The sequence below is a fragment of the Oryctolagus cuniculus genome, chromosome 4 (assembly GCF_051225735.1).
Source record: "Oryctolagus cuniculus isolate XC-2025 breed Fujian yellow rabbit chromosome 4, ASM5122573v1, whole genome shotgun sequence".
NCBI lineage: Eukaryota > Metazoa > Chordata > Mammalia > Lagomorpha > Leporidae > Oryctolagus > Oryctolagus cuniculus.
The window spans coordinates 69,582,228-69,609,446 of NC_142870.1; the positions used below are offsets into that span (position 1 = coordinate 69,582,228).

A 27,219-nucleotide genomic window follows, 5' to 3' on the forward strand; every position below is an offset into this window, starting at 1 on the left:
ATTGTACCTCAATAGTAGAGATAAGGGCTGTAAACAATAATGAAATCTCAGAAAAATAAAATAGCTTTTTTTTTTTTTTTTTTTTTTTTTTTTTTATTTTTGACAGGCAGAGTGGACAGAGAGAGAGACAGAGAGAGAAAGGTCTTCCTTTGCCGTTGGTTCACCCTCCAATGGCCGCCGCTGCAGCCGGCGCACCGCGCTGATCCGATGGCAGGAGCCAGGATCCAGGTGCTTTTCCTGGTCTCCCATGGGGTGCAGGGCCCAAGCACCTGGGCCATCCTCCACTGCACTCCCTGGCCATAGCAGAGAGCTGGCCTGGAAGAGGGGCAACCGGGACAGAATCCGGCGCCCTAACCGGGACTAGAACCCGGTGTGCCGGCGCCGCAAGTGGAGGATTAGCCTATTGAGCCACGGCGCCGGCCAGAAAAATAAAATAGCTTTTTAAAAGCAAGGGGCAAACTGGAAGGGAAAAGAACGTCGCTTAACCTCATGAAAAGTCCTGGGCAGTAGTGCTGGTGGCACAAATGATGGATAGAGCCTACAAAATGTCATTTTAGTGCGAACTATAAAATGCACTGGGAAAAGGGAACTAGACCAAAGGAGGAGGGACAAGCTTTGATGCGGATTTATGGGTTTGATTTTGTTCATTTTCAGGCAGACCGAAAGCAAAAAGAAAGAGCCCCTTGGGGTCCACTGGGCTGGCATTGACGACAACTGCAGGCAGTGTTTGAAAATACCATTATTTCCACGCAGGGGGAAGCTTCCATTGTGTTAGCCGGCCTGGCCTGTCATACCAGAGGAGAAACGTAACCGTCCTCACAGATAAAAGGAGACAGGCACAGAAATAACAGATATGCTTTGAACCGGCAGCCTCCAGTTCTCACGAGAAAAATGAAAGGCCTAGTTTTCATCCCAGCAGAGAGCAGAGATCCAGGTGGTCGGAGTGAGGGTCCCTTTAATCCACTCTTGAAGAAACAGGAATCCTCTCCCTAAAGCTTGGGACCTTCAGCAACGACAGCTCCCTCTGCCAAGGGCCAGCGTGGTCGAGGTCCTGTCTGCTCTTGTAGTGGGATCTTCCTCAACTCCCACCTCCAAGGTTAGGGCACTAAATTGGCTGAACCGATCAGCAAAACAGCAAATGTTCATCAGCAGGCACTCTGCCGGGGGGTTACGTACTTTACTGTGTCCAATCCCGACTCGCCTCTCCAAAGTCAGGACCAGGACTGCTATCCCCCTGTAGCAGATGGGAAAGTGAAACTGACAGAAGTGGCTGTTTTCTAGGTGAGGCATCTGGAGCAGAAACCTGGACTAGCAGGTACAAAAGGAGTAGTCTGGGTAACGAGACCAGAGAAAGGGAAGACACATTGTGCTCCCAATGAAGATTGAATTTTTATCTGTGCATGGAACTAATGAGGCAAAACACACTGCGTGGAATTGTTGAAAGTGTTACCAAAAAGAGAAGGTTTTTGCAAATTTCAGAAGATATGTGCCTGTAACTAACCCGCAGTAACAGTGAAACCTTCTGTGTCAACCAATAAAACTACAGTTCTGAATCATTGCTGGCTGTCTGAGCTGGAACAGCTGGCTTCATACGAGGACTGTTAGGAACCAAAGTCCTTTTTATAAATTCAGTGATTGCACTTGGCAAAGGGCTGTGGTCCCCAAGGTTCCTTTTAAATTAAAATATACATACCATAAAGTGTTGGGTTACTACTTGGAGCCTGCTGGCTCAAAAACAAAATTAAAAATGGAAAGAAAGCACAGGGATGTAAGAGAGTCTCAAAAAGTTGTCAGGAGTCAAAAAGTCTCCCCAAGCTGATTGGGGCCAGCCCAACAGATGAGGCGGAATCTGCAACTCCCATCAGTGGTGAAATCATCTTTGTTCTTGGCTGCTGGGTGCAGGCCTCTTGTCATAGAAAGGAGTCATTTCTCGCAGCCAAATTTAGGAAGGACTGGCTGCCTTGCACTGGGAAATCGTATCTCTCCATCCAGGGTACAAAGACAGTGGTGATAAATGTTTTACGTTTTCCCAGAAATAAGATTAGAAAAGCAGTATGACTTGGTTTGGACCACTAACATGCTAAATGATTTTCTTCTCCTGTATCAAGCTGGGTTGGGCATATATATATATATATATATGTATATTTATGTAATGTGAATTTGCACCCCCACTCCACAAAAATGGGATTAGTCTAATTAAATCATAAATTCCCATAAAACTTCCCTGAAGCTATCAAGTTCTCCACAAGTACAGTCTGGCTGCGGCCTGTCCCTAACTTCGGATCTGAATGTGATTAAGCAATGTAAGAAAGCACCTCAGGCAACCAGATCTGCACAGCACAAACAGTGGCAGCTGCATCTTCCCATCTCCCCTAAAATCTACAGCCTATCTGATCATGTGAAAAATCAAGCATCCCATGCTGATAGTTGGCCAACCTGACATCTGAGCCTATTTAGGAAGCAGCCCAGAGGCAGCATCTTGACTCCTCACAGGAAGAAGCAGTGGCCAAAGGCACCGTTGCCATTGACATTGACCAGCTAAATCAGTTCTACTGGAAGCTAGCATTTCTGTCTCATGTGTAGGGAAGATAGGAATGAAGGGGGTCATAGAAAATAGTTACTTTACATAAAATAAGGCCGGCGCTGTGGCTCACTTGGCTAATTCTCTGCCTGCGGCACCAGCACCTCTGGTTCTAGTAACAATTGGGGCGCCAGATTCTGTCCCGGTTGCTCCTCTTCCAGTCCAGCTCTCTGCTGTGGCCCGGGAAGGCAGTGGAGGATGGCCCAAGTGCTTGGGCCCTGCACCCACATGGGAGACCAGGAGGAAGCACCTGGCTCCTGGCTTCAGATCGGCACAGCGCACCGGCCATAGTGGCCATTTGGGGGATGAACCAACGGAAAAGGAAGACCTTTCTCTCAGTCTCCTTCTCTCACTGTCTAACTCTGCCTGTCAAATAAATAAATAAATAAGCTTTGCAACTGTATGAAAGCAATTTCTGATAAAACCTCATCAGTCCTTCACAAGGGAACTCCAAAATGTTCATAGAAAAATGGAGCTTAAAAATGAAAAAAAATTTTTGAAATGTAAGCATACTTATTGAACATTTTATTTATACATTCTCCTATTGATGGGTGTTTGAATTGTTTCTAGTTTTTGGATACTGTAAAGGAAACTTCTACAAACATTCTTGAACTTTTTCCCAAGCTGCATATACTCAGTGCACAATAGAATCTCTGAGCTATTGGGTGTGTATCAACAGGTTCCGAAAGGAGTTGCACCAATTTACACTTCACATTTATTTTGCAATTCTCTGATGACTAATGATATTGAGCACCATTTTCTAGACTTCTTGGTCATTTGTGGGAAAGATTTATTTAAGTTCTTTGCCAGTTTTATTTATTTTTTTGACAGGCAGAGTGGACAGTGAGAGAGAGAGACAGAGAGAAAGGTCTTCCTTTTGCCGTTGGTTCACCCTCCAATGGCCGCCGTAGCCGGCGCACCGCGCTGATCCGAAGGCAGGAGCCAGGTGCTTCTCCTGGTCTCCCATGGGGTGCAGGGCCCAAGCACTTGGGCCATCCTCCACTGCACTCCCTGGCCACAGCAGAGAGCTGGCCTGGAAGAGGGGCAACCAGGACAGAATCCGGCGCCCCGACCGGGACTAGAACCCGGTGTGCCGGCGCCGCAAGGCAGAGGATTAGCCTAGTGAGCTGCGGCGCCGGCCTCTTTGCCAGTTTTAAAAACTGGCTTATGAGTCTCATATATATATATATATATATATATATATATATATATATACACACACACACACACACATACACACACACACAATCCTTGACAGTTTGTGACTTGATGAAGAGAAATTCTTAATTTTAATGAAATTCAATTTAACAAGTTTTTATTTTATGGCTATGGTCAGATGTTTCCTGTTTTCTTCTTTATGTATTAACACACATATACATATATTTTAAAGGCAGAGTTACAGAGAGAGAGAGGGAGAGACAGAGAGAAACCTTCCATCTACTGGTTCACTCCCCAAATGGCACCAAGGACCACGGCTGGGCCAGACTGAAGCGAGGAACCAGGAACTTCATTCTTATCTGATAGTTTAAGTCATCCATTTTGGTTTTTCAAGACAGTGTAGGCTATTCTCAAACCTTTAAGCTTATGTAGTTATTATGTTAAATATCATATACAATTTTAAATTAGTTTTTGCTTCCAACCCCCCCACCCAGCCCACAGAAATTTTATTGACGTATAAATAATTTGAAGGGAATTAACATCTTGATGACGTTGCATGACTCTTGCATCTTTTATGTCTCCCCTAATTTCTCCCAAGGTGTTACAGTTTTCTGTGGGTAGCTTTTTCCTTGACAAAGCACTGGTGGAGGATGCCAATAATATGTTAAATAGACTGTGATAATGATCTTCCTTGTCTTCTTCCCAGCTAGAGGGGGGATATCCTTAAGTACAATATTAGCAGAGCCAGTGCTGTAGTATACTAGGCTAAGCCTCTGCCTGCGGCACCAGCACCCCGTATGGATGCGGGTTTGTGTCCCGGCTGTTCCTCTTTCTATCCAGCTCTCTGCTAATGACCTGGGAAAACGGTGGAAGACAACCCAAGTGCTTGGGGTCCCTGCACCCAAGTGAGAGGCCTGGAAGACGCTCCTGGCTCCTGGCTCAGCTCAGGATCAGCTCAGCTCCGGCCATTGCAGCCATTTGGGGAGTGAACCAGCAGATGGAATACTTTCTGTCTCTTCCTCTCTCTGTAACTCTGCCTCAAATAAATAAATAAAATTTTAAGAAAAAAATCAGGTTTTCACTTCTACTTCTAAAATATTTTTTTAGGGGGCCGGTGCTGTGGCTCACTTGATTAATCCTCCGCCTGCAGCTCTAGCATCCCATATAGGCACTGGGTTCTGTCCCTGTTGCTCCTCTTCCAGTCCAGCTCTCTGTTGTGGCCCAGGAAGGCAGTGGAAGATGGCCCTGCACCTGCATGGGGGACCAGGAAGAAGCATCTGGCTCCTGGCTTTGGATGGCCGTAGCACCCATTTTGGGGGGGGGGGGGAACCATCGGAAGGAAGACCTTTCTTTCTGTCTCTCTCTCTCACTATCTAACTCTGCCTGTCAAATTATATATATATATATATATATATATATCTTAAAAAGTACAATATCAGCTGGAAGTTATCTTGGTTTTTGTTCTTTCTAGATATGTTTTAGCAGATTTAGAATATCCTGTCTCTTCCTATTGTGTTTAGAGTTTGTGCCATAAATGGATGTTGAATTTTTTTTTGACAGGTAGAATTAGACAGTGAGAGAGAGACAGAAATAAAGGTCTTCCTTTTCCATTGGTTCACCCCCCAAATGACCACCACTGCCAGCACGCTGAGGCTGATGTGCTGCGCCAATCTGAAGCCAGGAGCCAGGTGCTTCCTCCTGGTCTCCCATGTGGGTGCAGGGCCCAAGCACTTGGGCCATCCTCCACTGCCTTCCCGGGCCACAGCAGAGAGCTGGCCTGGAAGAGGGGCAACCGGGACAGAATCTGGCGCCCCGACCGGGACTAGAACCCAGTGTGCCGGCGCCGCAAGGCGGAGGATTAGCCTAGTGGGCCACGGCGCCGGCCAGGATTTCCTTTTACTATTATGTCATAACAGATTTGATTACACACATTATGCTGACTTCATAAAATGAGTTTGCAAGTGTTTCCTCTTTGTCTATTTCATGAGTTTGGATAAATTGGTGTTATTTCTCCCTTCCATATTGAGAGGAATTTACCATTGAAACCCTTGCGCTTGAAGTTTTCTTCACAGGAAGTTTTTCATAGATAGACTTCTTGGAAGAGAATTCCCACACCAGGAATTCATCCACTTGAAGCATAGAATTCAAGAGTTTTTAATGTATTCTCAGAGTTGTGCAACCATCAGCACGGTCAGTTTGAGAACATTTTCTTCACCCCAAAAAGTTAACTCCATATCCATAAATACAATTTCATTAACAAATATGACTATAAAGACTTTCTGTTTCTTCTTTTGTCCTTTTTGGTAAATTATATTTTTCAAGAATTTTATCATTTTATTGATATTATTGGCATAAGGTTGTAAATAATCATTTATGTTTTTAATTACTGTATAATGCTTTGTGATGTCCTATCACATTGATGACACTGGTAATTGTAGTTTCTCTTATTTTTTGCTGATCAGCCTTACTGCAGGATGATCCTTTTTTTTTTCCAGCCTTTTACAAGATTAACTTTTAGTTTGTTGATTTTCTCTATGACTTACTTGTTTTTCATTTTATTGATTTCTGCTGTATTATATCTGTCCTTTGCCTTCCTTTGGGTTTGACTTGCTATTTTTCAAACTTCTAGAGATGGAAGCTGAAATCATTTTCAAACCCTTTTAAAAACAGGTACTTAAAGTCACTACTGTTGACATACTCCTCCCTAATACAAGCCCCTCTGTCCTCCCCTAAGAAGAATCCAGTAGCCGGGAGCTGGTGTTGTTGTGGCATAACAGGCTAAGTTGTCACTTGCATTGCCAGCATCCCAAATGGACACCAGTTCTAGTCCTGGCTGCTCCACTTCTGATCCAGCTCCCTGCTAATGGCCAGGGAAATGCAGCAGAAGATTGCCCAAGAGTGTGGACCTCTGCCATCCATAGGGGAGACCTGGAAGAAGCTCCTGGCTCCTGGCTCCTGGCACCTGGCTTTGACCTGGCCCAGCCCTGGCTGTTGCAGCCATTTGGGGAGTGAACCAGCAGATGGAAAGATCTGTCTCTGTAACTCTGCTCTTCAAATAAATATTTTTTAAAAAAGGAGTATCTATTATCCCAAATATGGGGTTTATCATTTCCTTAATATATCATATATATATATATTTTTTTTTAATTTGCCAAGAGTGGGGTGGGAAAAAGTCTTCATCTGCCAGTTCACTCCCCAGATGCCTGCAATATCTGGGACTGGGCCAGGAACTCCATCCAGGAAACCCCATGTAGATGTCAAGAAGCCAAGTACTTGGGCCATCACCTGCTGCCCTCAGTGTGCATTACCCGGAAGCTGGAATCAGCAGCAGAGCTGGGACTCGAACCAGGCACTCTGACATTGGATATGGATATCCCATGTGGCATCTGAATCACTGTGCGTGGCAAAGGCCCATCACTAATTTATCATTTTTACCACATCTCTGTAAGCTATCCCTAAACAATAATTGTTTGACTTACAAGGCAGTTAAACTTTGCATAATTTTACACTGTACAAGTCCCTCTGTAATTATTTCCACCCTCAAACATTGTTTTGACTAAATTGACATGGGTAGTTCTAATGAGACTTGTGCAACTCTTGTCTCAAAGTTCTGTGCTTCAGGGAGGACAATGTGGTGCTGTGGGTTAAACTGCTACTTGGGCCATCCCTAGCTCATACTGGAGTTATTGGTTCAAATCCTGGCTACTCCAGCTCCCTGCTAATGTGCCAGGGACAGCAGTGACAGATGGCTCAAGCACTTGAGTCCCTGCCACCAATGTGGGAGACCCTAGATGAAGTTCCTAGCTCCTGATTTAGGCCTGGCGTAGTCCCGGCCTTTGCAGGCATTTGGGGAGTGAACCAGCAAGTAGATCTGTCACTTTGGCTTTCAGATAAGTTTTTTAAAAAGGTCTTGCTTTAATTTCTTTTCTTTTTTTATTTATTTTTTGACAGGCAGGTTAGACAGTGAGAGAGAGAGAGATGGAGAGAAAGGTCTTCCTTCCGTTGGTTCACCCCCCAAATGGCCGCTACGGCTGGTGCTGCGCCGATCCGAAGCCAGGAGCCAGGTGCTTCCTCCTGGTCTACCATGGGGTGCAGGGCCCAAGGACTTGGGCCATCCTCCACTGCACTCCCAGGCCACAGCAGAGAGCTGGCCTGGAAGAGGGGCAACCAGGACAGAATCCGGCGCCCCGACCGGGACTAGAACCCGGTGTACCAGCGCCGCAGGTGGAGGATTAGCCTAGTGAGCAGCGGCACCGGCCTAATTTCTTCCACTATTCACAAAGGCAACACTCTTCTAACTCTAAAATACTAATATTGCTTTTTATAACGAGTTTAGAGGTGAAGTTTTGGTCATAATTATGATTTATTTGAAGGTGGCTGGTTGATCAGGAATACAAACCTCCTGGAAACCTGTCATGGCACTACTTTCAGCATCCAAGTCACAGGTTTGAAGTGGCACATGCAATGATCAGAAAAGACAGAATTCACAATGCAAAAATGCAAAGTTTATTTTCTTAAATAAAATACTATATTCATATCTATACAAATAATTATTACAACCATTAAAATGTTACATTTAACAATAAAAATTTCAAAACTTTAAACAAGAGCATGGTTTGGAATATTCACACCCTAATACAATGTATTTGTAAAAAGATGTCAAAATAAACAGGACTTATTCTTATTTACAGCAGAGGACAATCCTGATCATATTATACATATCTGCTCTGGATTCCATTACAAAACAAATTAATTTCCATTAGAATTATAAACCAGGTGATTTACAGTAATAGGACACGGTGCACAGCAGACATTGCTGGCATAGTAATAGATACAAATATTACACTATTGAAAGCACTAAAGTTGGTTTTCTCCTGGTCACTGCCCTATAGTAAGCTTCTCACCCAGTGTATCCATAAATAATTTGTGAAGGTAATTATGTTCTCAGATTTTTCAACCGTTTTTACTAAAATGAAAATATATATCTATATCTATACATCTAGCCTGCTGAAAGTGGAAGCAAATCTTTTCTTCACAGTAATACAACTGCAGCATCTTTAGCAACACTGTCTGGTCCCTCTCTTCTTGGGAGATCAACAGTCCAGCTCCCCTTAAAGGTTACCACTGTAGTCAAGTCCAGTGCCTCAGTGACCTCACAGGTGAGAAATGATTTTAAGACTTCAGGGGTGGGACGACAGAGATATTTCAAAAAAGTGGAGAAGATATTTAGATGGATCAAGTTTTAAGCCTCTATGACTTAGTATGGGTGTGCACACACACAACTAAGCCAAAAAATTAAATATCATCTTTTTAAAAAAATTTGTGTTATGAATGAAGGGTTACCCTCTGGGTCTCACGAAATGTTCTAGTGGTAGATTATACAGTCATCCACAATGACACTGGTTTTGATATTATACCCAATATTTTCAAGCCAAGTTGGCTCATATTTACCGAGCATCTGATCACATACACATGCCACAAAAATTCCACTGACAGAGTTTCTGCAAATCTAGATATAAGGATGTGGAATGATCACCACATACAAGCTCTGAGTTGAAAAGGTTTGCCACTAACTAGCTAAGTTTTTTCTTATGAGATGAGCTTCAAAGATGGCTCAGAGAATGATAAGGCAACAGTGCGAAAACATCAGCTGTTCTTGTCTTCTAGGAAGCGTCTGACTATCCATCATGAACCCTCCCAGCTGGCCCTTTCCTGTAACAGAGGGGTGGGTGAGCGATATGTCCCAGTAGCCGGTCTAAGGACCAGAGGCACAATTTCAGGTAAAGTGCAGTACCAGGGCAGAGGCATGTGGACAGAACTACCAGCTGTGTGTCCAACACGGAAACGCTTCTCCCCAGCATGGATGAGACTGCCTCAACCTAGACAATCTAAACTTAGTGTCCATCGCAGACTCTAGTAGAAATAATCTTTTTGAAAGATCTCTGTGAGTGAGATCCCAGTGGAAAGAACAGGTCTTCAAAGAGGGAGGTGCCTTTCTCTGAAGGGAGGAGAGAACCTCCACTTTGACTATGACCTTGTCTAAACAAGATAAGAGTCGGAGAACTCAAGGGGCTTCCATAGCCTTGGAAACTCATGACTGGTGCATAGGGAGATTACTGATGCCATAAACAGGAGTGTCAATTTGTAAAGTCAACAACAGGAGTCACTGTGCACTTACTCCTCATGTAGGATCTCTGTCCTTAATGTGCTGTACACTGAGGCTTAATGCTATAACGAGTACTCAAACAGTATATTTCACTTTGTGTTTCTATGGGGGTGCAAACTGTTGAAATCTTTACTTAATGTACACTAAACTGATCTTCTGTTAAAAAAAAAAAAAAAAGAAACTATCAATTCCCAACTTGACTCTCACTGGGATTAAACATGACAATAGGTCTGATCTGATTTCATCATCATTTAAAAAAAAATCATCTATTATTTTTCACTTTATGTTTCTGTGTGGGAACAAACTGTTGAAATCCTTACTTAAGGTATACTAAGCTGATCTTCTGTATACTAAGATAATCGAAAATGAATCTTGATGTGAATGGAAGGGGAGAGGGAGTGGGAAAGGGGAGGGTGGTGGGTGGGAGGGACGGTATGGGGGGGAAAGCCATTGTAACCCATGAGACGTACTTTGGAAATTTATATTCATTAAATAAAAGATAAAAAAAAAAAAAAAAAAAAAAAAAAAAAAAAAAAGAAATAATCTTTTTGATTTCACTCTAGTAGAAACCTCACAAAAAGAGTAGAACGCCGAGAGAATGTAGCTAAGTGACAATTCTGGGAAGGAAAAATGGTGACATTTAGTCAGAGAGGCATCTCAAGACGAAACTAACTCCTGCCTTTAATTTGCATATAGGTATCATAAAATCATCACAGAGAGATTAACTTCAAACTAGTTCCTCTGGTTGGCTACTCCCATTGCCTTCTAGGTATTCACAACCATAGGCACATTACTTCCAAGCACAGACACAATTTAGATAGATAACAGAATTGTAACAGTGACTTCCAGATGCCTAAGAACACGAACACATTTTATTTTTGTACATTTGCCCTTTCTTCATTCCGCCATTGGAAGGAAAAGTTCATCAAATCAAAGAACAGAACTATATGGCACATTGTGATATTTTAAACATTTAAAATGAATTCTGAACTAATATTGTTTCAAAAATTGTTGTCCCTTACAAGAAAAGGAAGCATAGAGGTTGTCAAAGCCAGGAACTGGAGTCAGAGATTTGGGAATAGGACTCACTACCACACCGTGATCTAAGAGTTGGTAGGTCCACCGCATGCTTCGAGGCAAAGGAGTAATGACTCTGCTAAGAAAACGACCAGGGTCCCTGCCACTCTGTTGACAGGGAGCAGCTGAAAGAAGCACGAGCCTAGGGACCCATGGATCAAAAGGACAGAGCTAAGCAGGTGCATATTACTGAGTCTTTATCTTTCCTCAAAATTTTAACGTTATTCCCTTAAACTGTTTCACCACATTATCTGGAGTGTATGTTGTTTTACCCTCTTCATGAAGTTAAAGCAAGAGCAAGGCCATGCTTAACTATGTGTTTTCGGAGGGTTGGTTTTTAAAAGTCCACCTTCATTGCAGTTCAACACAACCCTGGTGTGTGACTGGAAATCGCTGCAAGAGAACACTCCCTTCATTCCCTCCCCACAGTTCTGATATATTACATTTTATAAAGCATGATCACTGTGGAAGTCTTGTGCCTTACTTAGAAAAAAGTGCCTTCTCTGGTACCCCAAAAGTTCCCACAAAAACAAACTTCCTGAAGTGGTACAGAACAACATACAAGACATCCCAAAGCAACATGTATCTTCCCCCAAAAGAAATAACATCAAATTGGATTCCTTTCATTTATGACTGATGCATCTCACAGTCATTGATGAAGTTATGCATGAAGAGAAACACAATTTTCACCTCATTGTAACTAATGGTTAAACGTTGACAGGAATCAACCACTTTCTGTAACTGAATGGTCAACGATGCTAAAAGAGAGGAAGAGAAATGATTCTCACTTACACCTCAGACATAACTATGTATATTTCCCAAAGTTATGAAATTATTTGTGGAAAAAGTTCTTCCTACAGTCGTATTTTGGCGAGCCAAGAATAACATTAAATTTACTATACCCAAAATTAACTGCATTTTCTTTCATTCCTTTACACTGGATACTGTACAACAAATTTCCTCCTTCAAATCAGAGCTCTACCCACTGAATACTTAGTACTGCTGGGAAGTCTCATATAGTCATGCTTTAAAATCAAGTAAGAGCACTGTGGTGGCAACACTTTCAGAACTGAGCCTGATTCTGAACCGATCATAAGCATATGTCTGCAAAGTGAAGCGGGAGCTAAGTCTAAGTAGGTACCCAGTTCTTTGTAGACAGTCACATCTTCCTTCAGATGGTCAAATAAGCCTTACTGAGATTCATTCAATACTGAAGTGTTACATTCTTGCAAAAGTTCTCAGAAATGCAAAGGCAAGCGAACAAGAAAATACAATCAGCACAACACAAAAGGCGGGAAGCCCAGGTGCTGAGGTCTTTGCATTGCCATGCTGAAAGGGAGCATCTCCTAAGCTATTATCTTAGTTCCAATTATATCTAGCTGTCCCCAGTTTTTTGGACCTCAACTGCCATTGCGTGTGTGTGTGCATGCGTGTGTGTATGAGAGAAAAGAACACGGGAGAATGAACAGCTAAATGCACAGAAAACTGCCCTTCCTGAAATTGGCAGATTGGATCTTTCAAGTACAAAGGAAACCTTCAATGTTAAAGCTTAAAATTCAGTCTCTAAGAGAATTAAAAAGCAACTTATAAATCTTTTTTCCCCCTTCAAAAAAATTCTAAGAGCTGTGATTATCTGTTGTCTTAAGTAACTTGTGTGTGAAGCTCTCCCATTCTTCTCCAAGACCCTTTCAAAGGGAGAAAATCCAGGCTTTCCTGGTGGAAGGGAGCTTCCGCCCCCGCAGGCCGCTGTAGTTGGCAGCAGCAACAGGGCCATTGGGTAGGAACGGTTGCAGAGGCACAGGTGACCCTTTTGCTGAGTCTTCAGAGGAGGTATTCACTGGAGCTTGCTGCTCTGACCAGGCCTGAGGCCGCAGTGTTTTTAGGGTGAAAACACAGTAACAAAAACACTGGTCCTTGGGTTCACTTCTTTAACAGAGCAGACACACAATTTATATGCATCTCTCCCACCCTCTCCCATTTTTGGCAGAATAGAACAAAAAAGTAGTGGGTTTAAGAAAATGGGTATATACAGTTGCTTTCTTAGCTTAAGTTTTCAAAATTCAATACATGTGTTTTTAAACTTATGACCTTCAGTGGGGCTTTTAAACACCCAAACCTACATCAAGTTTTCTATTCTTTCGCAGGTCTCAATTTTCCATTTTCAGAAGGTAGGCTTAGTTTTTCAAAAAATTATTTTTAACTTAACAGATAAATCTGTCTATTTCTCATGTACAACATGATGTTCTGAAGTATATATACATTGTGGAATGGTAAGGACCAGTTTATACTTTAAAATCTGTCTGTGTACACATACACTCTCACACACAGAGACATAAAGATTTATCCTGAAGCACCTATTCATACCTATCATCAAGAAAAATAGTGAACAAATTCATCTCATTATAGTTCTGTTATGAAGGATAATCATACAATATACAATGCCGTATTTAAAATATAAGTATCAGTAAATGAAAATACTGACAGAGCTTAAAACTCTTCAGAAATATTTTAAAAGTAAGGCTCAAATAAAAGTGTAGCTTCCAAACACATCATTTACTGATTGGTCCTAATATTTAAATAAAAAGAATTTATTTCAAGGTGCAATAAATTAAATGGAGATAAAATACTAAATCAAAACTCAGTTGATGAAACATCAATAGTTAAAAACTCCATGCAAGGTAACTGCTGTTATCCTTGTGGCCTGGTACAAAATGGAAAACATTAATTTACTTTTTAGCTTTCTGTTTCTAAGGCTAATTGTCTACGGAAGACCTTTGCCTCAAAGGATCTTGGCACATTAAAGGATAGTGTGGCTCCCTAATGTGAGGAACAGGACATGAAATTCAGATAATTTATTAATTGTTATAAGTAAGGAAGAATAATCCGCCTAAACCCAACTTCAGGAATGAAGGTTAATTAAACAACTGATTTATGTGCTAACTGCTTGCATTGAACTACGGATATTCAATTCTAAGTCAATCCATAACATACCATGGGTAAGAAACTGTTTAGTTGATATTAGCCAGCACTTGATGTTTTATCAAGCTGTGATATTTTTGGGTAGCAACTGAACTATCTAAATTATCAGCAATCAAGTTTAAAAATTTAGGCTCCTTACTACAATCCAAGACATGCCAAAATGATTTCCCTTAACTTCCAGTTGATTAGTATTTATGGAGCAAAGGATTACAGATCAACCTTTGAAATGTAAATCTCCTTGGAAAATAAAAAAGCACACCATGCAATTAAAAACAAAAGATAGTTTTTGACAACTCAGTATTTGCACCATCTCTGACATGGCTTCTCTGCATTTAAAAGAGAACTGAACATTGATTATACAAAGACACAAACACACAATCCCTCTCTTCATGTACATGTCTGTGTGCAGCACACACAAATGCATTTGTAATCTCACCCATTACCTTTATGTTTAGTTTATCAGCATTTAAACAGCTGAGCTGCAGTCATGACCTAAAATATGGCTTATGTTGTGGGCAGGTCTGTTTGAGGACTGCTTGGAGGAGTCAGAGGCAGAGGAGTTTGCAATTGTGAGCAAAGGTGACATTGCTGAGCCATCAGGAAGAGCTGTAGCTATTTCTGGAAATAAGGATGTCATATTAAAGTTTGATAAATGAGAGTTGGTCATGTGCATTGGTGGCATATCGGGGAGAAGAGGAAAACTTGGCTGAGCAAAACCAACAGGTCTAGGAGGAGATAGAATTGATCCAAATCGGTTATTTAAACTTCCGCCGTTCACCTTCTCTGTGCTGGGATTTGAGAACATCTGATTGGAGAAGTAGGGGATTGAGATATCATTGGACAGTGTAGGATGAGCAGGAGAGTATGGGGGATAGAAGGAGGGGAGAGTATTTTGGGGATCTACTGGGATTAGGGCTGGAGTTCGAGTGGCACTAGGCTGAGAAACCTGTGGAATGAATGAAGTATTAGCATTTATTGGTGGATTCATGCCACCCTCAGGAATAAAAGGAAAACCAAAATTTTGTGATAGCGTATGCTGGTCAGGACCTGAATTATCATTAGGTACTTGTGGGCTATCAGGCATGAAACGAACAATACTTCCTCTCTTCTCTGCAGCAGGCTGTTGACGTCCAAGAATCATACTTCCACTTGTAGAGAGAGGAAGATGGGGAAGACTTGGATCAAAGACATTACTATGTCTTTGGTTTCCAGAACGATTCCTTTCAGGTTGACGAATTTTGGAACCACTGCTATCTTGCAGGGGGTGCCTTGATCTCTGGGCAACTGAAGAATTAGCTTGACGTACAGGAGCCCCTTGGTCAGCATTTCCATGAGAAACAGATGGGTGTGGTAAAGCTGGCCTTGCAACCCCATGCATGTTGGTTGTGACCGGAGGGTTCATGTGGCCCTTAGTCCCATGACTGTCAGTAATCCTCATGGGGTTGGACTTCTGCACAGAAACACTGGGACTTGTGTTTCGACCCTGAATATCTCCTGAGGAAGAAGAGCTTGAAAAAGGAATATTCAAGGCGCTGTTGCGGGTGTTAATTGCACCTAAAGACATGTCACAACTTTCTCTATTCTGACTCTCACTCTCTCTTCTGATATGGACGCTTTCATGAGCTGGAGGACAATTGTATTCAATTGCAGAGGATGGACCACACTGTGCGTTCCTCTGATGCTCTGAGAGTGACCGTTGGTTCCCAATGACCTGATCACCGAGGTGAGGGGCAAGTAAGCTCTGCATGAAACTCTGGTGACACGTATTTTCACCGTCCCTTGGCGGGATGGCATTTCCTGATGGGATGCTCTGGACTGGTGGATAAGGTAATCTCTTTTGCCGGTCGATTGGTGGGGGACCAGTGTTTTGACTAATTCGAAAAGCCTGGGACTGCATACTCCGCAAAGATGATACAGGAGGGTTACCTATTTCATTATTTCTCGAAGACTGTACTTCAAAATTACTCTGTGGCGGTTGGCTGGCTCCACTTGGCTTAAACGTCTGACAATCTGAAAGGCGGATCTCTGAGGCAACAGTGTGGTCCACACGAGCCTGCATGTTATGAATAGCCAAACTCTTATTTCTGGGAACATCAAGATAGTTTCTCATTTCAAGCTGATCTGAAACCCTGGAACCCTGAATAGATATACCCATTCTCTGCTCTGAATTAGACGAGGTCTTTCCGATGAGAGCCTCAGCAGAGTAACTTGAAACTCTGTTTCTTTCTGGCCTGTGCGGAGTACAAGGCATGTCTGAAGGTCTACTCACAATGCTAGGCTGGGACACCATTTGTTGCTCTAAGGCTCTTGATGTCAAAAGCCTCTGCATTGGATTATGCCCAGATACATGTTCAGAAGAAACTGCTGACCCTTGCTGCCTGCTTCCCACATCCTGCTGCTGGTGCAGGATGTCTTGACTGAGGTGGTTCTGGGGGTGGTTATGGTGGGGCCGGCTGGCTGACGGGTTTTCACAGTTCTTCTCTGGCTGGGAACTCCCAAAGTGCTGCTGCATCTGCTGCTGCAGCTGCTGATGGTGGGGATGGGGCTGACCACTCTTGGGCCGGGACTGGTCCGTCCCATGATGCTTTGGTTGTAAGGAGAGCTGAGAGGCCTGGGGCTGAATGAGATTCCTCTTTTTCTGCATCTGGACCTCCTGTTGTAGAGTCCTCTGTTGGTGGACACTGTGGGGCTGGGAGTGGACAGCATTCTCGGCGTGAGGTACATGGTGCTGCAGCTGGTACAAGTGATGCCTCTCTCTGAGCTGCCCTGCTTGCTGCTGCTGCTGCTGCTGCTGCTGCTGCTGCTGCTTGACGTAGAGATGGTTACTGTGCAGGTGAGACACCGCCTGAGCGGGCACGTGCTGCTGCAGCACCTGCAGATGCTGACTTGCCTGGGTTTGCTGCTGCTCAGCTACCGGAGGCTGCGAGCCACACTGGACTTCAGCTTGCCTCAACACAGGGGCCACAAAGTTGCTACTAGGTGGAAATAATCGTGTGAGGCCGTCTCCGTGGGCTGGCGTGCTGGCGGGCACGACTGAGTTGGAAGAGTTGGGAGGCATCTGACTGACCATCATTTGCGTTTGATCGGAAATGCTGTCTGGAGTTCGGCTCATCAGGGACATATTTTCAAGCCTCAGTGGGGCTGGCTGACAATGCTTTTGACGTTTGGCCGAAGACAGTAAAAGGTCCTCTTGGACGGCCCGCTTAGCAGAATCTTTACGGCCTTCATGACTTGACTTTAAGAGCGGCTCCTGAATCTGTGAATTCGGTATAGCACTAGTCATGGTACTTAGCTGTTGTTCCTGGGAATATTCTGTCATGAGAGACGGCCCAGGAGGCTGGCTGCCATAGGAGCTGGATGGAACGGTCAGACCGACCGTTGCAGGAACAGTCGTTGGCTCTGAAGTCTGCGCTAAACCGGCACAGCTGACCAGAGGGCGGCTGATGCTGCTCTGATGGATAAGGTTATTCACGCTTAAACTAGTGATGCTTGGTGGCTGAGAAGTTGAAACCTGCAAAGGAGCATTCGACGTTTTAATTCCTAGTGAACAGCTTGACTTCTCCACGGCTGCTTCAGCTGAATCCTGAGCATGCAATCCATTCGGTGCTCCTTCTGCTTGTCCTGGGCCATTCTCCTTAGGAAGCTGTGACTTAAAAGGCTGGTCTCCTTCTAACGGTGATGCTTCAGGAGGCTTGGAAGCAACTTCCCTCCTATCAGCCTGGACGCTGACTCTTCCCTTCTCAAGGTTCTCCTGGTCAAAAATAGCTCTTGCTGCAAGAGCCACTATGTCAGTTTGCTCCGCAAAGGTACAGCTGTCGCAGGCGTGCGTTGTTGCGTGGCTGGTCACGTCCTCTCTAGTTGTTTCAGGAAGCATGGATGCAACTGAGAAACTGCGGCTGCTGCCAGAGCTGGTTGACATCGGGGAGTCAGCCTGCCGACTGCTGAGCAAGGAGCCGCTGATAGCCTCCTGATCCGGGAGGCAGGAATGGTGCTGGGGGGGATCTCTTTCATCATTATTCATCAGCAGCAGTTCCTGTTTGGGATGTAAAGCCACCCCTGAGTCAGCTGTTTTAGAATTTTCGGAAGAAAAGTCAGGATTATCCATCTGCATCGAAAGAGGTGATTTCTGAGGGTCCTTTTCTTTAGCAAGATCCGAAAGCAATGTAGTTAAACCTTGTCCCTTTAAGACACCTGTGTTTTGCGCTGTATTTGACGAATCTGGCTCAACCCTGCAAGGTTCAGCAATGATTTCTACCTCAGAAACACAGTCAGTAGTCGTAGTGCTTGCGGTAGATGACAAGTCAGAAACCTGAGAAGCCAAAACGTGGGCATCGTTTGGAGATGGAATGAACACACTGGCTGAAGTGCAGGATGTGGCAGCATCTGACAGAGCTGAACTAGCTGCTGTTTTATCCTGAGACGTCTCTTGTTGCAGAGTAGGGGTAGAATCTTTGGGTTTTGCTGGAGCCACTGTAAAATGTTCACTTGTGACAGATTCTTGGGAGGGTGAAGGAGATTCTTCCGCTGACTTATATTTGGATACAGACTCAGGTATCACTGACTGAGAATTCAGAACATCTGAAGACTGTGACACAGGAACACTTACAGTATTTGACTGGGACACAGCAACAGATGGTAACACACTGGGGAGGTTCTCCAGCAGTCCATCGTTACAGGACGGCTCCGCTGAGCCTTCAGCCCTGGGGCAGTCTAATTTGCCAGCATCTCGGCCTGCATTCAGGGGGCATGCTGGTTTGCTGGCTGCTAAGGGTTTTTTGGCACCTGGCTTCTTATTCAACCTTTTTGACTTCACAGTAGGTGGCAAACAAGTGACAGTGTTTGCTGGGGGAGCAGTCACTAGATTATAAGTACTGGGTAGTGTGGCTGAATTGTCTGTGGTTACGGGAGGTGCTACAGCTGTTGTTAATGGAACACAGTTAGCTGGGGTGGTCTGACTTTTTGCAGCAGTTTGAGAATTGGCAGGCTGGCTAATAGACAACTGTACACAGCTTTGCCCAGCCATCTGCGATATACTTTGATTGAGGCTGGCCAAAGCACCAAATGTATTCAGGGCAACATTGGTATTTGGATCTTCGCTGGTGGTGGGTTGAATAATTTGCATAGGGGTTTGATTTGTAGTTCCTGATGAAGTCATCACAGGCTGCAAAGCAAAGAGCTGTCCGTTTAAAGAGATGGTTTGAGGCTGTTGTTGGTTTGACATGGTGACAGAAAAAGTTTGTGTTGAATTAGATGTTGATAAAGATGAAGGTCTTGGTAATATATGGACGAGATGCTTTCCTCCGAAAGTTTGTGGAGCTGAAACATTTTGCATTGCATTATTCGACCCTATTATAGCATTAGCTCCATTGATAGGGAGTCGAACAGAACCAGGAGGTGGAGCAGAGAGAAGCGGCAAAGGATTCTGATTAGCTGCCTGTATGATCACTATCTGCTGACCGACTGTTTGGCTGGGAACCTCTGCCCTCACCACCGCTGGGCATGGGGCAGAGCTGGGTGGCTGAAGAATGATAACGTTTTGATTAGCCGGAGCTGCACTAATGGCCGACCCAACTGGCTGTGCCATCTGGATCACCTGCATTGCTGAATTCAGCGGAAGGATACTTTTTGGAGGCTGAGATTTAACTTGCGGCTGGGCAATTAGTGGCTGCATAGGTAAAGATGGACAAGAAGGCAAGGTTACAACTACTTGCTCAACTGGCTGCCCATCTGCTGGAAAGGAATTATTTAGGCTGACGGCTGGAGCTATGTGTCTACTGTGGCTGCTTGTGGTGGGACTAGTACCAGACTCATTTAATACTGGAGTCACAGTGGAAGATGATGTCTGGCTTAAAGGCTGAATAGTGTTTCCTGCCAGTTGCAAAGTAGTCCATGTTGTCTGTGTGTTTCCAGCTGAAGAAATTCGGGTAAGGCTGTTAATGTTTTTCAAATCTGAAGTGCTAACACTTGAAGAAGGCAAAGAACAAGTCCAACCACTGTCCAGAGAATTAGTAGAAAGAGCGCTTACAGAAGTGGTAGTCCTCCCTACTCCAGGGGCAGATGGTGCCACCGCAGTGGTTGTACTTGTCGAATCTGCACTCTTGCTGATGCTCACTGGAGAAGAATCACCTGTGGATCTGGGAGGCTGGGAACAGACGGTAGTGGTAACTGATACAACTAAGGTGTTCTGAAGGTCACCTCTGAGGTCCTGTATGCTCAGACAGGACTTGTTTCCCTGGCACACTTTACTGGCAGTTGCTGAGGAGCTGGGGGGGATGCTTGTAGCACAAGAGGTTGTCGTCTTTAATAATTTGGGGCTCTCTTGCCCATTCTTATTGTCAGAAGAGTGTCGATCATTTAGACGTGTGTTCAAAGAACGATGTTGGTGGGGTTCAGGCCCAACTGGAACAGCGATCAGTGAGCCATTAGTGACACCCAGCACACTTGATTCGCTTTCAGAGGTGGAAAGCTCGAGAATATTCTGAGCAGAAATGGTAGCAGGAAGACAAAGAGGGACAGGCTGGTTGGAAGCCAATGCAGAAACGGTGGTCTGATGCCATGGCTTGTTTTCCGAAGGGTAAACTCCAGAAATAGACACAGGAGTCACAAGATTGCAAGTCCTCTGCACTGGCACCACGTTGGCGGTTTGTTTCTGTAAATTATGACCAACATTAAAGGTTATCCCCTGAACAGCTGTTCCCTGGCTGTTTCCACCAGGCTGACTCCCATTAGAATAAACAATGATATTTTTTTGAACTTGGTCACTCGGAATAACAACAGAGACCTTTGAGTTCTTAAGATTTCCTTTCCAGTGGATTGTGGGATCATCATATAAGCAGATGTCATTTGCTTTCAGTAATTCAATATATCGTCCATTTTCTTTTTGGATTTCTTCCAGTTGCTTCCGTAGCTTTTTAATTTCTTCAGCTATACCATTAAAAATAAAAATTAAAAAATACAAGTGAATGTCAGTTTTTAGAACTTAAGAAGGAATAGTGTATTAAACTACTGAATGCTCCTGCCAGCATTCTAAACACCCCTAGTGAGAATCATCAGGTCTTTTCTAATACAAGTTCTTTCTTTTCTTGGAATGGCATCTCAGGGGTTGGTGTTATGGTGAAGCAGGTAAAGCCACTGCCTGCAACGCCAGCATCTCATAAGGGCACAGGTTTGAGTCTTGGTTGCTCCATTTCTGATCCAGCTCCCTGCTAATATCCTGGGAAAGCAACGGAAGATGGCCCAAGTAAGTACTTGGGCCCCTGCTACCCATCTGGGAGACCTGGATAACGCTCCTGGCCTCAGCCTGGCCCAGCCATGGCCATTACAGTCATTTGGGGAGTGAACCAGCAGATGGAAGATCTCTCTCTCTATCTCTGTCTCTTTCTCTCTCTGTAGCTCTTTCAAAAAATAAGTAAATCTTTAAAAAAACCAAAAAGGAATGGTGTCTCAAACCCTCACCTCAAAAATATATATCTTTTAAAAATATATATCTTTTAAAATATGCCTTTTAAAAAATATATATCTTTAAAGGGCAACAACTGAAAAATTACTTGTAATGTAAAAATCTCAAAGTTCCCAAATTAAAAATTTCCACAAGGGTACTTACACAGGTAAAGCTAGGCAAGACATACTTACATCACAGTAACATGCTTGGAAAATAACATTGAATATCCATAGAAATACCATTCAAATGCTGCAACAGCTAACATTACTTTAGTAATACAAGCGTACTTCAAAAAGTTCACGGAAACAGAATTAAATGATAAGTTTATTTTGGTGCAAAAGTTATTTTGAATTCATGGATAGTTTTTTTTTTCATAAAACATATTTTCCATGAAGATTTTAGAGACTCTCCTCACAGTCTCTCTTGTAAGCAGTTTTGGTTTTTATTTTATCCTTTGTAACAATGGAGACTGAAAAGAACAACAACACATAAGAAGTGGTAGGAATCCCAAAGAAAGTACAGCAATGGAACCCGTATTTTCCTTGAGAGGGCCAAGGTGGGGTGCTATTGAGAAGTGAAGGTGTCTGTCACACTCCTACTCTTTTTTCTTTTTAAAGATTTATTTTTATTTATTTGAAAGACAGAGTTACAGAGAGAGAGGTCTTCCATTCGCTGGTTCACTCCTCAGTTGGCTGCAACAGTGGGAGCCGTGCTGATCCGATCCGATCTGAAGCCAGGAGCCAGGAGCTTCCTCTGGGTCTCCCACATGGGTGCAGGGACCCAAGGACTTGGGCCATCTTCCACTGCTTTCTCAGGCCATAGCAGAGAGCTGGATCGGAAGAGGAGCAGCCAGGACTAGAACTGGTGCCCAAACGGGATGCTGGCACTGCAGGCCAGGGCTTTAACCCACTGCGCCACAGCGCCGGCCCCTCTCTTATTCCTTTCTAAGGGAGACAGCTTCACCCATGAGTTTATTAAAGGGGCAGCTTTGGCTGCTGGTGTTTAAGCTCTGTGACCCATATATCCTAATCTGTTTTGCCACAATGGTAGATATTCTCAGCCCTCCCCACACAACAGGTATTCAATCCTTAAGACCAATCCCCTGTGAGGGAGCCTGAAATAGAAGGTTCCATTTCAGCGAGGATTAGCTGAGACTAGCAGGGCATTTTTCTCATATACTCAAGCTAAGAGACCAAAGATGTCAGAGTGCCAAGGACATTAGAAATTAAAGACATTCATAAACAAATAATGACTATTGTTCCCATTTACTGTACAAATACTGCCTGGCACTTTTCTATGCTGTCTTATTTAATAACAACGACAATGACAGCATTTCACACCTATCAAGCTTTTACTACAGGCTACACTTCATCCTAAGTGCTTCTCTGATACTATCTCTTTTAATCCTCCTAAGAGTCTCACATCATTCTTAGATGTGAGAAATAAGCTCAGCGTATTTGCATACAGTCAGCCAGGTAGATACTATGGTTATTCTGACTTTAAGATAGGAAGACTGAGGGGTCAGCATTGTGGCAAAGTAGGTTGAGCCATCGCCTGCAACTGTGGCACCTGTTAGAGTCCTGGCTGCTCCACTTCTGATCCAGCTCCCTTTTAATGCGCCTGGGAAAGCAGCAGAGGATGTACCTCTGGGACACAAAATGAGGAAAGAGCAGACGCAGGAAAAGGAATCAGGAAATAAAATGATCCTGACAGAGATGACAATGTAAGTTGCCTCAGGTGCCGCCCCAACCCATGGCCTGGCTCTTCAGCTTGTTCTAAGTGCTATGTAACTCGTATTTTTTCAATGGTTTCCCTTTCCCCTAATGCCACTTAATTGTCTCAGCCTTTGTGCTCTGAAGTCAAAGTTGCCTTCATTAGAAAAGTTTTGGCCTTACTATTTCTTTTGTGAAGTGCCTTGAAATGGTTACCCAACATCTACTCATATTACATAGCTAACTATATAACAGCTTCCCGGCCAGCGCCACGGCTCACTAGGCTAATCCTCCACCTGTAGCGCCAGCACACCGGGTTCTAGTCCCAGTCAGGGCGCTGGTTCTGTCCCGGTTGCCCCTCTTCCAGGCCAGCTCTCTGCTGTGGCCAGGGAGTGCAGTGGAGGATGGCCCAAGTGCTTGGGCCCTGCACCCCGTGGGAGACCAGGAGGAAGTACCTGGCTCCTGCCTTCGGATCAGCGCGGTGCGCCGGCCACAGCACGCCAGCCGTGGCGGCCATTGGAGGGTGAACCAACGGCAAAAGGAAGACCTTTCTCTCAGTCTCTCTCTCTCACTATCCACTCAGCCTGTCAAAATAAATAAATAAATAAATAAATAAATAAAAAAAAATAAAAAATAACAGCTTCCCAAGGAAGGGCAGGACCATATAAGACTTACTGTCCTAGAAGAGGTATAAACTGTAATTTAACTAAAGGTAAAAAGGGACAGTTCTGAAGGCTGACTTCCTGGATCCGTTTTGGAATATTCTTCCTACCCACCCAATGCACAGCCCAGCACTGCTCCTACCTCAGCAAATTCCATTTTTCTCCCCTTAAATGTGGCCTACTGAACCAGCAGAGGAAACTCCCTGCTCTTGTCAGAGCCATGAATAAAAGACAATTCAAACTGGCCTACTACTGTGTGCTATATGCTCATGCCTTGGATGTTTTTCTTTTTCTTGGGGGATTTGTTTATTTACTTGAGATGTAGAGTTACAGACAGAGAGAGGAAGAGACAGAGAGAAAGGTCTTCTGGCTGCTGGGTCACTCCCTAAATGGCCGCAATGGCCGCAGGTGGGCTGATCTGAAGCCAGGAGCCAGGAGCCAGGAGCCAGGAGCCAGGAGCCAGGAGCCAGGAGCCAAGAGCTTCTTCTGGGTCTCCCACACCAGTGCAGGGGCCCAAGGACTTGGGCCATCTTATACTGCTTTCCCAGGCCACAGCAGAGAGCTAGATTGGAAGAGGAGCAACCGGTACTTGAACCTGTGCCCACATAGGATGCCAGTGCTACAGGTGGAAGCTTAGCCCACTATGCAACAGTACCAGCCCCATATGTTTTTCTTTTTAGTTGCTGTTAGGAAAGCTTCTCTCCAATGTAGTGGAAAAATGGAATTTAGTTGATAACAAAAAATAGCCACCTCTATCTAAAAATCAGATGTCATTAAATGATCAGGTAGGTTTTTTTTTTTTTTTTTTTTTTTTTGACAGGCAGAGTGGACAGTGAGAGAGAGAGAGAGACAGAGAGAAAGGTCTTCCTTTGCCGTTGGTTCACTCTCCAATGGCCGCCGCGGCCAGCGCGCTGCGGCCAGCGCACCGCGCTGATCCGATGGCAGGAGCCAGGTGCTTATCCTGGTCTCCCGTGGGGTGCAGGGCCCAAGCACCTGGGCCATCCTCCACTGCACTCCCTGGCCACAGCAGAGAGCTGGCCTGGAAGAGGGGCAACCGGGACAGAATCCGGCGCCCCGACCGGGACTAGAACCCGGTGTGCCGGCGCCGCTAGGCGGAGGATTAGCCTAGTGAGCCACGGCGCCGGCCTTGATCAGGTAGTTTAATGAACAAATTACATGCAGCAAACAATTATTAACTGAATATTTTGGCCTTTCGAGTAAAGGCACATCAAGTATTAGCACAGTTATATTCTACCTTGTTTTTAAGTTATACTGAGTATAACTACCCCCTAAATTCTCATAGGATTCCCCAATCACAAGATCCAACTGGAATAAAGCAGATTTAGTGTTATTAGCATTATGAGTTCGGAAACATGACACAGAGGAATCCAAAATCAAAATTACACACCTTCAAGATCAGTCACACACAGAAGAGGGAAAAGAGTTAAACAAAGATGAATTTACTTAAACGCTATTCTCCTATACCTATTGGCTGCAGGGTCTGAATGTTTTGGGGGCAAGTGTTGAGGTGTAGCTGGTTAAGTCACTGCTTGCAATGTGTGCATTTTATAGTGGCATGCTGGTTTGAGTTCTGCCTACTCTGCTTCTGATTCAGCCTCCTGCTAACATGCTTGGGAAGGCAGCAGAGGATGACTCAAGTGCTTGGCTCCCTGCCACCCATGTTGGAGACCCAGGTGGAGCTCTGGGTTCCTGGCTTCATTCTGGCCCAGCCCTGACTGCTGCAGGCATTTGGGAGTAAACAAGCAGATGGGAGAACTGTCTGTCCCTGTTCTCTCTCTCTATTTCTCTCTGTGTGTCACTGTGCCTTTCAAGTAGATGAAAAGAAAATAAAAAATAAACATTGAAACTCAGAGGGTGGGGACAGCGTAGTGGGGTGGCGGGTAAAGCTGCTGCCTGCAATGCCGGTATCCGATATTACTAGGGTCCTGGCTACTTCACTTCTGATCCAGCTTCCTGCTAATGGCCTGGTAAAAAGCAGTGAAAGTTGGTCCTAGTGCTTATACCTCTTTCATCCACATGGGAGACCTGAAGAATCTCCTGGCTCCTGGCTCCTGGCTTTGGCCTTGCCCTGTCTTAGCCATTGCAGCCATCTGGGGAGTAAACCAGTTGATGGAAGACCTCTCTCTTTCTCTCCCTCTCCCTCTTTCTCTCACTCTAACTTTTTCAAATAAAGATGACTTAAAAAAAAAAAAAAAACACAGAGGGTTTCATACAAAATATGGATACTTAAATTCACTTGAAAAAACATTAATGTATTTGTGTAAAAAAAGGCTTCTTTGTTTAGCCACACATCAGATTCACTGCGACACAAAAGCTAAAACGTTAAAAAGGAAAAACAACACAAAGAATCTTCAGCTCTTTACCTTGTTCATTGTTTCCTCCATTAAGCAGGAGCTCATCATTTTGCCTCTTCAATTCTGTTATATATTTAAAGGCTTGGTCCAGGATCATATTCTTGCTCTGCCAAAGAAAATTAATCATTTAAAAGTTCATTGAAAGGTAAAAACTTGCCAGAAGAAACTTAACGCTTAGGCTTTCTCACATATTTATCTTTTCAAATTTTAAAATAAGTACCATATTCAAAAGCATCTATTGTTTTCACTTACTAGATATTTACTGAGCATTTACTTTGAATCAGGTTTGTTCTAGGTACTGGAGATATAAAACAAAGTCCTTGCCCTCGGACTTGTACGTAAAATAATTACGTGGTGATAAGGTTATACATGCACAACACACATGTGCGTGCACACAAACACACAAAGTGCTACAAAGAGAAATGAAGCAGGATAAGGAGAGGACTGGAGTGGAGGCTGAGGACACTTTGCTATGGACTGAATGCTTGTGTCCCCAACCTCTGAAAGCTAATCCCCAATGTGATGGTGCTAGCAGGTGGGACCTTGGGGAGGTGAACAGACCAAGAGGATGGAGCCCTCGGGAACAGCATTAGTGCCCTTACAGGAAGAGAAAGATGATTTCTCTTTCTCCATCCAGTTGAAGACACAACCAGAAGCAGGCCCTCACAAGAACAGAATTGGCTGGCACTTGATCCTGGACCTCCCAACTTCGAACTATGAACAGATTTCTGTTGTTTACGTCAACTAAGATGCTGTGCTACAATTTTTTTTTAATAAGGTGATGTCATAGAGAGCCCCTCTTACGTAAGGTGATACCTGAGCAAAAACTCAAAGGAAATAAAAGGAAGCAGGCCCTGTGGATATCCAGAGGAAGAAGGCCCACAAAGCAAGATCAGAAGGGCAAAGGCCCTAAGGCAGGCTGGGTTTGGCATGTCTGCAGAACAGTAAGAGATTGAGTAGGGCTACAAGAAAGTATACAGAGGAAGAATGGCAGAAGCAGAGGTTAACAGGGCCTTCATGATCACATAAAATTGGAGTTATTATTATTATTTCCTCTGTTAACCACAA

At 44.1% G+C, this 27,219-nt stretch overlaps 1 protein-coding gene across 4 annotated transcripts in view; it reads right to left on the minus strand.

Annotated features, from left to right (window-relative positions):
- Positions 1-10,755: 10,755 nt before the first annotated feature.
- The window catches only part of USF3 (upstream transcription factor family member 3), a 63,469-nt gene continuing 47,005 nt past the window's right edge, over positions 10,756-27,219 (minus strand). For all 4 annotated transcript variants that reach the window (XM_089331662.1, XM_051819036.3, XM_089331663.1 and 1 more), the window contains 2 exons: positions 26,161-26,257; positions 10,756-20,885 (listed from right to left, as the gene is read on the minus strand). In XM_089331662.1, coding sequence (XP_089187788.1) covers positions 14,428-20,885; positions 26,161-26,257 — 6,555 coding nt within the window. In that variant the 3' untranslated portion in view covers positions 10,756-14,427. The remainder of the gene's footprint in view (positions 20,886-26,160; positions 26,258-27,219) is intronic.